Below are 14561 nucleotides of genomic sequence, written 5' to 3' on the forward strand. Positions count from 1 at the left end.
TGAGGCCATTGCAACCTCAGCCCCAAGGGCTTCCCTTACTCTTCAGAGGACAGAAGGAAAAATAAAATAGAAAAAAAATGCTGGTTGAAACACAGCAAGGATTTCAGCCGTTAAGTCAGGGGATGTCTCTGGTGTAAACTGAAATAGAAACTGGGCTGTTGAAACAAGTGTAACCATTGCTTTTAGATTAGGAACAATAACCTGATCCTTGAAACAACAATATAAAATAAAAGTTGTGAATTTATTTTCTAGATAATGTGCATTTTCTTCAAAACCAGAAGTGTCTCTGTGTTCATAGAAGCTTTTCAACCCTCACAATGTAAACAGATGTGTTCCTCTGCTCATCAAGATAACGTAGGTCTGCTTCTAGCAAAGGCAGAATCTCAGTCCTCCTCACTGCTCTTAGTTCAGCCAACACATGGGCTTAACTAGATAAACTCATAATTAAGTATGTATTCTTATTTTTCCCACTTTTTTTTTTTCTTAAAAAAATAACAACCTTTTACTACTATACTGTAAAAGCTAAAAGTTACAATGATAATGCATGCACAGGCAAATTCAATGGTAGAGAAGGTAAACCCTCAGTGTTCTTATTAACTTTATGTAATGACAGCTTGCATTTTTTTTCAATGGGTATTTAAATGTGGAATTTAGCAATTTTATATTATAGAGTAAAACTACTATATTGGAATATAGATGTCTTTCCCCAGGTAAAATGCACATATGAAACTGTTATTTGTATGCATATATGGTTTCAGTTGCACTGTAGTTGTTAATTAACATTAGTACACTGTGCCTTGCAGTTACTTATTCTTCATTTGCCATTTGATAAGAGACCTCTTGAATTACTAATCTGCTTATATATTTTCTCAACTTTAAAGTTATTTTAAAATAGACAAGACTTCTGAAAAAAAATCTGTGGTAAAACAAAAAGGGATTAGTACCACAATAATAAAACATTCTGTGTATGTCCAAGTTTCATCTTACAGAAATCAAGACAGTGGCAATGGGTCTCATATTTTTCATTACTAAATGTATGCACAGACAGTCTTTACCAGAAAAATGTCATATGTAGAGCAACACAGGAAGTAGTGATAATAATATAGATAATATAAATAATATTTTAAATTAAGGCAACATAGCTTTTGGTACACAGCTTTTGCTTTAACAGTAGTATTAGTTGTATATTATGAACACCAGAATCAATTCAGTCATAACAGGTGTTTATTAATCATTCATCAATCCTACCTTTCTGTTTCAGTTGTGGAGCCTTTCCTAGTTTGTTTTTGGCTGCTATATCTTTCCACTTTTCTGGACTGCCTGTAAAATGACATGTCAGAAAAGAAATAAACAAAGAAGAAAAAGAATACAAAAAATATGAAGATTACATATTTACTAATGTATTGCAAAGGTAATAACAGTAACATTTGACAGATGGAAAAGTGACAAAAATTTTTTTCATGAACAGGCTGGTGAGCTTGGGGTTTAATGCACAAGGCTCTGATTAGCTTTGACTGAGCTGATGGTATGAAGGTTATGAGGTACCAAAATAGGGAGACATCATTAATCTTGACTGCATAAGCAGCTAGCTCCCATTTTACAGCCCCTATCTGATTAGACACAATGGGTCTTTCTTGACAGTAAGAAAAACAAACGCAGTGTAGACAACAGGAAAAAAAAAAAAAAAAGTTGCAGAAAGGACAAGTAATATTAAAATACAAACTTTAAAAATTGGTTTTAAATCTAAATTTCAAAATCAAAACAAATACTGCATCATATCAGATTTAACTAACACTGTCAAGTTATTAATAAAAACTTGGCTTATCAAAAATTTCATTCTATTAAAAATTGTTAAAGATTTTGAGAAATGGTTTAAAACATTTATTTATTTATTTATTTAATCGATGCAAATAAGTTAAAAGTTTATTTCATTTCCTTAATTAGGTCATGGAAATCTCAGCAAGTCCTCTGTGTTCCAAAATTTCCATTACTATCTATGTTAATACAAGCATTTACACATTAAAATTTACAATTTGAATCTCTGATAATCATCAGTGTTTGTTAGTCTTTCAGAATAAAAGTGCATATGAAGTTTCAGGAGTGGCCAAAAAAGTGGAGTGATGATTACTCATTGTTAGATCAGAAACAATGACAAACCCCAACTTGAACATTACACAGGAAAGATGACAAAGAAACATGTAAGAAACTCACAATCATATAATCAACCTCTATACCTAGACATAAAAAAATTACTGTGGGCAAAAAAAAGTAGGTAAAAATAATATTAAAGAATAAAGATTTAATTTTAAACCTCAGTGGTTATGAAGACTAACCCAGTGTATGAACTGGAAGATACCTCAACAGTTGTAGTATCAAGTTATACCCAAAGAATATAATCACAGTGTATTTTCACTGTAATATTTGATTACTATTATATTGTGACACAGTATGAATCGTTGTATGAAGCAAAAACTGCACAAAAATAAAAAGACTTTTTTCTTTTTTTATATATGAGCAGAGGTCACTACCAGTGACCTCTTTCCAGTTTTAACAAGAATATACTTTCGTACAAAAAAAAAAAAAGAATCCCTTAGAATAAAAATTTTAAACTCCCTTATCCTCAAACAGCTTTCTCTAGATTTTTTTTTTTTTTTTTCTGGAGTATACTCCCTTTACTTTCTTCTTTTTTCTTTACCACATCGAGTACAAGGTGGATACAAAGGGAAACACACATTAAATGCTGCAGATTTGACTAAGACATAAGGTGAGCGAAGTATTTGAATTTATGGTTAGATCCACCGAAGGCAGCATGATCTCCCAAACGATGGCTCGTCACTTTTTCTTTGGTTTGTTAGGGGACTTATTTTCCCCTTACTCCTTTACGTCACTTGCTTAGACTGTGGCATTAAGTGAAATGGAGAAAAAGTGACTCCTCTTTGTAGTATGGAAAAGCCAAGGGTAGAAATTGCTGTGCTGTGAAAAGTGGCAAAGTAATAAACAGTAGGGAGCCCAACATCATTATTTCTCTGTTCACTGTGCTGTCACTGCAAGCAGCACACATTAGAAATATGTTTAAAATAATATCTTCCTTTCTGTTTCCTTCCCCTTGCTAAGATGATGCTGTTTGCATTCTGTATAGCTCAACAGCATGCTACAGCACGTGCAGTAGTGACTCAGCTTGAGCTCTATCTGGACACCAGTGGGTACATATTTACAGACAGTTGTACTTCCATGCCTATATAAAATGCTCAGAGTGCACTGAGGATAAAAAGGACATGTATGTCATATTCAAATTTACCTCTTAAATGTAGTTTAAATGGAATGAAATATTATCTATGAACAATACATGCATACCATGTACTTAAATATATAAAGAGAAAAAAACCTATGTGAAAGTATTAAACAGAGCATATGAAGAAGATACTCGCAGTGTGTAACTATAACCAATACCTCATTTACTTGGAACTATGATTTGAGTAAATAAGGATACCTCTGTGCTGCTCCAGGTTTAGCACTTAGGTGGTCTACACTGTCCTGTTTTGGAATGCAAGACTCCAGCGTCCTTGTTCTTCACAAAATTTGGAAACATGGATGTGAATTTGGACAGAATGAGCAGAAACAGAGAGATGGTCACATGCAGTGAAGGTGGAGACATGCAGTCAAATATATAAACCAAAAGCATTAAGGCACTATCTTCTTGGTAAGGCTGTATTTCTCACTTCCCTTTCTGCTGACTTAATCCATGCACTTTAAAAGACTTTTAAAATAATTTTGAGACATGATATTAGAATAATTAGATATTAGAAACTAAGATGCAATTAAGTAAAGAATGAGAGTCACAACACATTTTTAAAAAGCATGTATGCATTACACAGTGAACAGGAACACTGCTGCTTAACAGCTGACATTATCCTTCCTGAGAATAAATTTACAGTATGATACATTAAACTAATATATAAACCTATATACATCTTCCCCTTAGGAGTTTGGAAGAAAAAAAAAAAAAAAAAAAAAGATATTTTGCTATTACATTATAAAATTCTCCTGAAAACACAAGCAAATTTCATATATGTTGATATTCTATTACCAACTGTTCTACTACAGTCACAAGTAACAATAATAATTCAATAGTAAATGCAGAATAACTTAGCAATTTAAAAAAATCAAATTGTGTCCAGGATATTTTTTAATTCCTATGTTATTTTCATTTCTGTTGAAGCCGTTAAAGAACATCTGAATGTGTTCACAGCTTTTAATTTGGCATAGAAATTATTAGCATGTTGGTTTATTATTAGCTTGCTATGGAATATATCACACAAAACATTTTCTTTTTCTTGATCAATATAAGAGTAAACTCAGCAAAATTTGCAGTGTACTAATAATCTAGGGTACATATTAAATTTGCATGTATACTTCCAAAATGTTGAGCAAATGCTAAAACTCCTCTTAAAGTCCTAAATGTACCAAATGTCATAACAAATCACTGATCAATAAATCATTACTCTATACACAGACAAGAACAATAGATATATTATATATACAGAAAAGCTATTCACAGTTCACGTGCAAAAGACACATGAGCCTCAAAACATTTATTGTTGTTGAGTATAAACAAAATCTACAGACAGAAATGCAATAGTATTCCTATCAAAATGAAAAATTACTATTCCTAGAGTGTCAAAATGACATTTTTATTATAAAAAAAAAAGCCTGAAGTCATCAAAAATGTCACATTCAATAGTTCCTGATTTTCCTAAAGATTTCTGAAAGGCTGGATCTACGTGGTATGTGAACTGGGAGGTCACAACTGCTCTCAAATCTTGGCAGCTCATAACACTTGTTCCTAGCACTTCAGTTCATGTCTTGCAAGACTGATTCCATGATTTAAGTGGTACAGTGTTGCTGAAAGGATAGGAAATAATCATCCAGGACAAATTAGCCTGCCATTGGCAGTGCACAGCACACACAAGTTCTCTTTATGAATGTACCAGAAGTACCAGCCTGCTGCTTCAAGATGTACTCTTGTACATGCGTGCAACAGCTAAACCTACTTCTAATGAATTATTATTATATCATGATTATTTCTTGTATATATATGAGAAATAATTTCTAAAAGGCTTATTTTATCTTGTTTTTATGCTGAATTAATACAAAGACTTCTCAAAAAGAACAATCTGAATAAAATTCCCACCTACCATTAAATGCTCAACTCTCATTCTCCTTGTTTTTAACTCTACTTATGATTTCACAGTCTCACAGTTCTCCAGTTACCAGAGTCTTTCACTTTAGAGAGACTTTCAAATTCTATTTTCTAGTATAAAAACAAACAAACAAACAAAAAATCCTAACAATAAAGCTGGCAAATTCAAACCAAAAGCTATTCTATAAAAGGTCAAGAAAAACACAATACTAACCAAACACTTGCTAACTCTTAACACTAAAATACAAGTATAACATCTTTTCAAGGTATATCGTGTCACTTTTTCAGATACAGAAAGTGAATGATTTCCAGAATAACAATAATATTGCCAAGATCTTTACTAAAATTTATATCATGAATAATTTTCAATAGATACCATGCTGTGAATACTGAATTTAAATGACCAAAATTAGAAATAATGCATGTCATATGTTTAAGAAATGTACTCAGGAATAGATCTTGATAGCACCCTATATGCAAATTGGACCAGTTTGTAAGATAATTCTGGAATGTACTCAAATGAAGTGTAAGATGACATCTGTCAAAGTCAATTAATCTGCGAAAATATGATCTGAAAGTGGTGATAAGCAGTTAGTTAGTTATCCCTGTTGATCCATCAGATACTCATTCCCTGACACCCACTACATCAGCTGTCAATTTGATAAAAGCACATAAAACACAAAAATGTCAGAACTGAGTGGTACTGGCCAACTGTCAAATGAAAGTGTGGGAGATAATCAGAATGAAACTAAACTTAAAAGATAAGAATTTTCTACATAGGTGAAGCACCTTTGATTCCCTCACTGCTACTCTGCACGCTAGGTGGACTTTAAACATGGATTACTATAATTCATTTGCTGACAATCCTTACAGCAAAACTATGGTTTCTCTGGAACTGTGTAGAATGGCGTGCCTTGGGAAAGCCCTTTGCCACGTGGTCTGTGGCTGATGGCAGGAGAAAACACTTCACCTCAGAGGGTGACCAAATGGCAAAGAAGGTTCAAATTCAAAAACATTACTTGAGCTCCACAAGGTTCACCTTTCTTTAGTTGACCTTTTTGCCTCTGGAATAGAGAAGTTAAAGTATTCCAGAGCAGTGAGCAAAACTATCTGTGCCAGTGTCAGCAACAGAGCTTGGAGCAGGGTTGTGCACCTGAACAGCAGCACAAAGGAAGGCCAGACACTCCAGCCAGTAATCAGGGGCATTGGTGATAAAAGGAAGACTAGGGAAATTGTGGGCCCTCTCTGGAAGGAAATGGGAAACCTGGAAACCTGGGGTATGGAGAAGGCTGAGGTACTTAATGACTATTTTGCCTCAGTCTTCACTGACAAGAGCTTCAGACACATAGCCCAGGCCTCAGAAGGCAAAGACAGGGACTGAAAGAATGATGAACTGCCCAGTGTAGGAGATCAAATCTGAGACCATTTTAAGAGCCTGAAGGTCAAGTCCACGGGACCTGATGAGACGCATCCATGGGTCCCGAAGGAACTGGTGGATGTAGTTGCTAAGCTATCATCCACCATATTTGAGAAGTCGTAGCGTTCCGGTTTTCTGCTTGATTAGAAGAGGGAAGTTTCTGCTGATTAGAAGAGGGAAACATTTTTAGAAAGGGAAAAAAAGAAGACCCAGGGAACTACAGGCCAGTCGCTCTCACCTCTGTGCCTGGCAAGATCATGGATCAGGTCCTCCTGGAACCTATGATGATCTTTAAGGTCCCTTCCATCCCAAACCATTCTATGATTCTGTGATTCTAAACTGTGCATTTTGGGTATGCAATGAGAAAAGTCCAATGTTCTTGTAACTTCTGCTAATCAGGGAGAAGTTCATTTGTGAGGCTGCAAAATCATCAGGATTGGGGTTAATCTAAACTGTTTCTACGTTCATCATTGGCTGCATCACTGGGTGACTAGATTATCCACAAGACTTCCGACCACATAAAAGGACTGATTTCACAAAGAAAATTAGACTGCTTTTTCTCTGACTCAGAAACTTGCCAATAACATAGTCTACATTTTCCAGATGCTTTACTGCAATATGTTTACTAAGACGTATTAGACAATTTCAGCCTTTAATACATTTGCAGAACTTTGGCTGACATCAAAAAGGCTCACAATTCTGCATTAAGAATGGCAGCATTCAGATGAAAACCTAATTTCATTGATATATGATTATGATTTAATTCTAATCAAATCAATGACAATTAGGTTTTATCATCATCTGATCCATTGAGTCAAAAACAGTCTTTCCATCAACTTGAAAAATGTGAAGAAAAATTAGTTTTTAAATGCTCCAAACATACAAAGTACATTTGTAAGCTGTTAATAGCTATCCCATAAGAGGGCTTAATATTAATGTTGGTAAAATACCTAGAAATGCCTTATCTGTAAAAAGGCCAATTTTGAAATAGTCTTTCACAAGTTTAATTCTATATTTTTTAATTTCTCTAGTACAAAGAGAAATGTTATGCAAACATAGTTACAAGTTTCACACTCTCTACAGCTTGTATTGGCAGAATATACCCCATATCAAGCAAACAAGATAAATTATAGTAGAAATGTAACTACTACTACTAAACGTATTCTTAAGCAGAACAAAACCACTGGCACTTAAAGTAACTGAAAAAGTTTTACCCATGTATCTGCCTCACAGTTTTAAGAGCAACTTCATAAGAGTTTACTGATATAGAGGTTATTTACACAAAACATCTGCATCCTTTCATTTACTGTAACACAAAAATCGTTACAGTAGTTAATGGGCAAATGTCAAATTTACATTTCAGTAGAAATACGATGTGTGGTTAAAAATAATATAGATTTATCAGGAAAAAAGATACAAAAAATTACTACTGTCAAAACAATGGAACATCAAAACTAATTAGAGTAGAAAGCTCATAACAAGAAAAAAAATAAAGAAAGGTACTTCTATTAATCATAGTTCGTATTCAACATTAACGTGTATTTAAAGATCTGGTGGTTTTAACAAAACCTACCTTGTTAGGAAAACCTGTTCCATGACGACCATCCTAATTTAGGACAGAATTTAAGAACACTACCAATTTTACATACATTAACTAGTAAGTATTACCAAAACTTCCAACAATTCCAACATATCATGGCTCTTTTTTTTTTCTTTTTTTTTTTTTTTTTTTTTGTTAAACAACAACAACAACAAAAAGCACAATAAAAATTAAAATAGACACCTAAAAAAACCAACAGGCTCTACAACAGATATATTATCATATTATAAAGCACCACAGAGAAAATGCCATCACCATTTACAGAAGCAGGTAAAAATAGACTGAAGAACATTAAGAAATGATGTTCAGTGGTATTAGCCATCTTATTAAATAGCTTGTAACTACTAAGGCAAACAGAAAATTTTTACTTCCTAGGTGCTTTATAACAGTTCAACAAAATGCAGAGATGATATCTAAAGCTGCTATTTTATTTTGGGCTTCTGGAGTTTAAAGGTCTCTCTCTATACACATGCATACTTTTAAATTTTAGTGTACTCCTCTGAGAGTGCAAGATGCAGTAAGCCACTTTTTGACTGGGAGGAGTTGCCTAGTACCTGTCATCCTCCGGAGATGCATGCTCGATATGAATCCTGGGACTAGTAGGTCGTCTCCTCTCTAGGGAGGGGGACCATCTACCCCTGTTTGCCCGTTCAATAAAACAGGAAAAAAACAGGATATTTAGTTCGTGATATAATTAAATATAAGCAATTTGGGACTGGAAAAATACCCCAAAAAGTAATGAAAGTGTGTCATTTAATTATTTTTTCTGTTTTCTAATTTCCTGGTATACTATTCTTACAGCTGCTTACTGCACAACTATTTCAGCTGAAACAAAGAGAATATGCTCCCAAAGAAGCAGAATTTCAACTAATTTAAAACTTTCATGTAGTGTACCATAAGGTTTCAAATGTTCTCCAAAGCTAGACTATCTAAAAGCCTATCATCTCCATATAAAATTGTAATTCTAGAAGCTTTGCAAAGACTGCATTTTCTATTGACTGCTAGCTGGCATATTGTTAAACTAATCTCTCCTAACTCTTTGTACTGAAAATGCATCCTTGGTAAAAATGTGGGACTGTGAATTATATGAAAAATTCTGAGGCATAAAGTGACCATTTTCTGGAACACATAGAGAGAGTCATTCTCTGTTCCATTCATCTGCTTATAGAGATGTCTTGCTCTGACTGTAATGGATGTACTGTATGCCTACTAATAAGAAATTCTGCATATTTTAAGAGCTACACTTTTGAGTAAAAATATATATATCACAGAAGTGATTTAACCACAACCACCTAAGGCAATTGTTTCTTCATATTCTGTTCCCTTTGAAGTTTTCCTAGCAGCAGCACATATGTCATTTCAGCACCAAAGTATTGCTGAACAAACCAGAGTTCAAGTTTTAGAGCAGTATGGCAGCACTGATACAATAAAGTTCCAGTAAAGTCCCAATAAAGTTCTCTTGCAGAATCAGAAAGATTAAAAGGTTAAGGTTGCACATATTTGTGTACAAGTATGTTTTTTAATGTAAAAATATATATTAAAAGCATATGCATCCAACTTAATTTTCTGATAATTTCCCAGTATCCCTGCAGCACAACAGCAGATTGTTATATAGGTAAATTAAAAAATAAAAAATAAAAAGTAGTCAAGATTGTGAATGAATAGTAGTGTCTTATGTGATTTTATTTTCTTTAAAAATCTCATTTTGTCTGGAGACAGGAGTTGGACTCAATGATCCTTGTGGGTCCCTTCCAACTCAGGATACTCTGTGATTCTGTGATTTAATTAACAATTTTATATATATAGTATACTAAAGACTGACATTTTTGTGTATTTTGATGTAATGTTATGTGGTTGTAAGAGTGTATGTGTAACAATTTAGAAAAATCAAAAAATACTGATTAATTTACAAAAACAGCAAACATTTATGTAAACACTGCATAAATATGTAATATTCACTTTCTGAGGCATCCTTCCAGTCCATGTTATAAGGAAAAGGGTTTGATTTATGGAACATGCAAATAACAAAGCTTTCAAGGAGATTAGCATCACTTGAACATTGAGGTAGATCAGAAGTTTCAAGAAAAAATAGGTTGTAAGCAGTTAGTTTATTTTTCTCTCCAAAGCAAGAGTTAAAGAAAATGTTAATGCATCAGTGCACTCAAAGCCCTTAATATGCTGATATCCACTATAAGTATCAAATAGCATTTGATAGAATTAACTACATCATGCAGTATGAACTTTGAGAACATGCTCTTTCACCAAATTTTTAATGACTGTGAGCAGACAATGCAGACAAACATGCAATAACCTATTCCTTTACATGTTTGAAAATAACTGAAAACACGATGCATTATATACCTAATGCAAGCAGTTATTTTACTGTACATAATTTTAAATGTAAATAGTGATGATCAACATTGCTGTTACAGACATGCAATATAAATGCCTTAATGCTTCAGACTTACTAAAAAAATACAAAAATTAACATTACATCAGAACCGGTCTTAATTGGATCAAATGACAGTTCTAACAGTTCTGTTATCTACTTATAAGTAGCTAATAGACAATTGTTCAGCTTTGTATCCTGTTTGGGTGGTAATGAACGGCAAATATTAAAAATCCTAGAGATCTCTGAAACATTTTAAGTCTTACTTCAGTGAATCACCTCAGAGTGAGTCTAACAGAGTTTGGCCACATTTTGCAGACATGCAGACAGTCTTACATGAACTCATCACCAGGCTGTGCTCTTCAGTTTTACTTGCTCACAAGTCCTCTACCTAAACTTCTCAGGATCAAAGCATACAACCATTCCCAATCCGTACCACTGATTTTGTGCTAACTACTATTCTACTATTACAATAATTTCTTTCAATATAAGAAACTCATGTCAATAAGCCACACTTCGTATTATTAAGTAACGATTACTACAATCTTAAATATCACCAGATAATCTAGGGAAGATGCTACAATGATGAGAAAGCACAGCTGAATCGGTTTTGGACAGTGCATATAATTCCTATGCCTATGGGTTTTCCTCACTTGAGGCTAGTGTTTGCACACAGATGATGCTGTTTTAGGACATGATACATAATTACACAGAAAAAAAACAGAGATTTTGAGCTACAGTGAAGAAGACAATGAAAAATCACACTACAGAAAGCAGTGGCAGCAAAAACTTTTCATGGCTTTAGAGAGTAACTATGTCTATGTTATAAACTAATATGTCTTGTAAATCATCACAAACCTCAACAAGATGATTATTTTGACCAAAAAACTAGGGATAGGTCAAAAAAAAAAAAAAAAATCATGGTGCAACTGAATTGGTAAGGCCTGGACCTTTTTGAATGTCCTAGTATACACCACATCAAAGAGAAAGATATGAAGGGTTAGGTTCAGTATCAAACTATTTCATTTAATGAAAATAGTTTGCCTTTATCAGGGCAAGGTCAGTTTGCCAGTCAAATCATGAAGACTTTCCTTGCTCAAGTGACATAGCTTACAGAAGGAGAAGAGGAATTTTTTGTTTGTTTTTAGTGCAACAAGACTTGTATTTTCCTGAATTATATTGCTAAAAGTACTTTTCTGCAGGTGTTTGTGGATCAACACAACTTTTATTGACACAACAACATCTTAAAAAAATAATTATTCCAATCATTCCAAATGACAAAAATTATATTTTTTGGAGTTTAAGTGTTTTCACTGAATAATTAACACAGAGAAATAGAACTCTATGGTCAGTCAGCATCATTTTGTTTAAAAAAAAAAAAAAAAAAAGTCAAGTGGACCACTTTATCTCTTGATCTCAAATACAATCTAATTTATACCCTCTCAGACAAAAGGTTGAGCAAAATGGGTAGAAAGAATTTTCCACTGGTAAGTATACTTAACATTTTGTTCAAGAAAAGATATAGTTACACATTTAGAATTCTATTTGTATATTTTGAGGGTTTAAAGCCTACATTTAAAATAAAATCTACAACTCCATTCTGTGAATAAAAAAAGAAGCCACAAAAACAATTAACAGTACCTTCAACATAGGTCCTCTTACACATACACCGATTAAAATATAGTGCTTTATAAATTAGACTTCACAAAACCCTAGTGTTTCTCTTTGCTACAAACAGGACCTACTACACTTGGTTGCATAATCTCTTCTTGAGGAGTCTCCAGCAATAAAGGCTAGACAACCTTTTCTAGATCATCTATCAGAGTGTTTCATTACACTTGCTTTCCAAAAGCTTTTCCTAAAAGCTTTGTGAACCTGTAACATCAATGAACGTGTCTTACTGTAATTTAAGTACCTTATCTAATCTTGCTCAGCACAGACATAAATGCTTTCTACATTCCTTGAACTTAATTCCTTTTCTTCAAACTAGACTCCTCTATCATTACATGCAACTGACAACTAATCTTACACTCTTACACTAAAGTGTTAGCACACACATTCAACAGTGGAGTAGGAAATCTTCTAAAATTAGTATACCCCCAAACTAAAATATTAAATTGGTGATTTAGTTGTTGTTGTTTTTTTTTTTGTTGTTGTTGTTTTTTTTTAAAAAAAATGTAGTATGTTCCTCCACAAATCAGACTACATTAGGGAGGAAAACAAAACAAAACAAAAATTATGTCTAAATTAAAAATAAAAATAAAAAAATCCTGTCATTAATCCTCTGACAAAGCCATATATCTTATTTGCCACAAAACCATCATGGAAGTACAAAACCTGAATTTCATAAAAAAGAGTTTTCTGCACACCATGAAGGACCCCAACTCAAAAGCAATTTTTTAGTCACCCTCTAACTGACTAAAGGACTTATAAAGCAAAAATGTAAAAGTTTCAGACATAGACATATATTCTGGATCAGGATCAGAGACAATTTGGCAAAATCTAGTGCTTAGTAGAAGTAGAGGCCACTAACATAGACTAAACATTTCTCTTTATGAGCAGCACATGAAAAATGCTGCTGATTCTATTTGGTGCCTAGTGGGCAGAAGTTGCTGAGATGAATCATAAAGACAGAATAGACATAGTTAACATCAGTGACAGATTTGGATTTCAGTATGTAATTTTAACTACGATATTTTACAGTTGCCAACTACCATTTCTTTGAATATTCAGCTTGATGTCTGGCATCTTGAAATGAAACTACAAAACATACACTGCTTATATCCATATATTGTTGCATTAAATAGCTGCTTACAGATGAATACAACTGCATATATCTATCACACATAGTAATATGATACTACTATAAATTTTATAAAAAATCTAGAATGGCATCCTGTGTTTTGCTGGGGGCGGCCTTATTTCTGTCAAAATTTTTGTTTTGGACAACCAGGTACATATGAGATATGATATTACGATATCTTGTGCTTTATCTTAAAAAGGAATGAACTAGTGAAGATCTAGTTGAGATACATCAGCAGGACATGAGTCAGTCCTATCCAACAAGAGCACAGCTTGAGAACAGCACAGTTCCAGTCAAGGAGCATCAGGAAGTGAGGGAGGAGGGAAAGGGAAATTCCCCAAACACACACACACACACACACAAATTTCACATAATTAGCCACCATATTTGTGATACACTGAACTGCTGAAATTGTAATTGTGCCATAGTCCATGGCAACCTATTGCCTTTAGCAAAGCTAAAATCTCCCCCTAAAACAGTATAATTCTTAGCCAAAAAACAGCAGGTGATGAAAAATTCCCTCGTGGAGCAATCCCATCTGCCAAACACACCAACAGTATTTAGTTCAGCTAAGATTTTGAAGCAAGTTTTTGTAATACTAGAGATCAGAAAATAAAATATAATGCCTACACAATATAAGTGATGCAACAATATTTCATTTAAACTGCAAACATATCTTCTTAAGACTTATGTGAGACTTAATATAATGTCACAGAGTGAAAAGAAATCTCAATGCAGTGACTTGCCTTGTAATTGCAAAAGCAGATGCAGCAGATTAGATTAAAGAAGCAATGAAGTTTGGCTGGATGTCTTACAGAAAATACATCGCTAGACAAACTACAATTCAGGTTTGAAATATGAGTTTTGTCACATAATTTATAAATTATGTCACCACCTTTTTAGCAGTCCACAAAGCAGGCAAGAAATAAATGTAATACTTTTTAGCAAATGGTGATGAAGATTAACAATCAAGTGGTACTTCATCAAAATACTTAACACTGCAATGTTATTATCAGCATACTGAGGACTTCTGCAAACAATGACATCAGCTTGAACTAAAACAAGGAAAGAAGCCAGAAGCAGTTATAAGCTCCAAGACACAATTTACACAACATACATGAATATAGGAGCAAAAATGTCTACAAATACCGA

The 14561-nt window shown here is 33.6% G+C and overlaps 1 protein-coding gene across 40 annotated transcripts in view; it reads right to left on the minus strand.

Annotated features, from left to right (window-relative positions):
- The window catches only part of RIMS1 (regulating synaptic membrane exocytosis 1), a 312275-nt gene that overhangs the window by 93250 nt on the left and 204464 nt on the right, over positions 1-14561 (minus strand). For 18 of the 40 annotated variants that reach the window (XR_014691617.1, XR_014691618.1, XM_084514967.1 and 15 more), the window contains 3 exons: positions 8772-8855; positions 3491-3568; positions 1249-1320 (listed from right to left, as the gene is read on the minus strand). The exons of 2 other annotated variants lie outside the window; for them this stretch is intronic. Coding sequence is in view for 36 of the 38 variants with exons in the window: in XM_084514967.1 (XP_084371093.1) it covers positions 1249-1320; positions 3491-3568; positions 8772-8855 (234 nt within the window). In the remaining 2 variants the exon portion in view is untranslated. The remainder of the gene's footprint in view (positions 1-1248; positions 1321-3490; positions 3569-8771; positions 8856-14561) is intronic. 20 more of the 40 variants (XM_084514940.1, XM_084514938.1, XM_084514976.1 and 17 more) reach the window with 2 other exon arrangements.

The sequence above is a fragment of the Aythya ferina genome (assembly GCF_964211825.1).
Source record: "Aythya ferina genome assembly, chromosome: 3".
In the NCBI taxonomy this organism is placed as follows: Eukaryota; Metazoa; Chordata; class Aves; order Anseriformes; family Anatidae; genus Aythya; species Aythya ferina.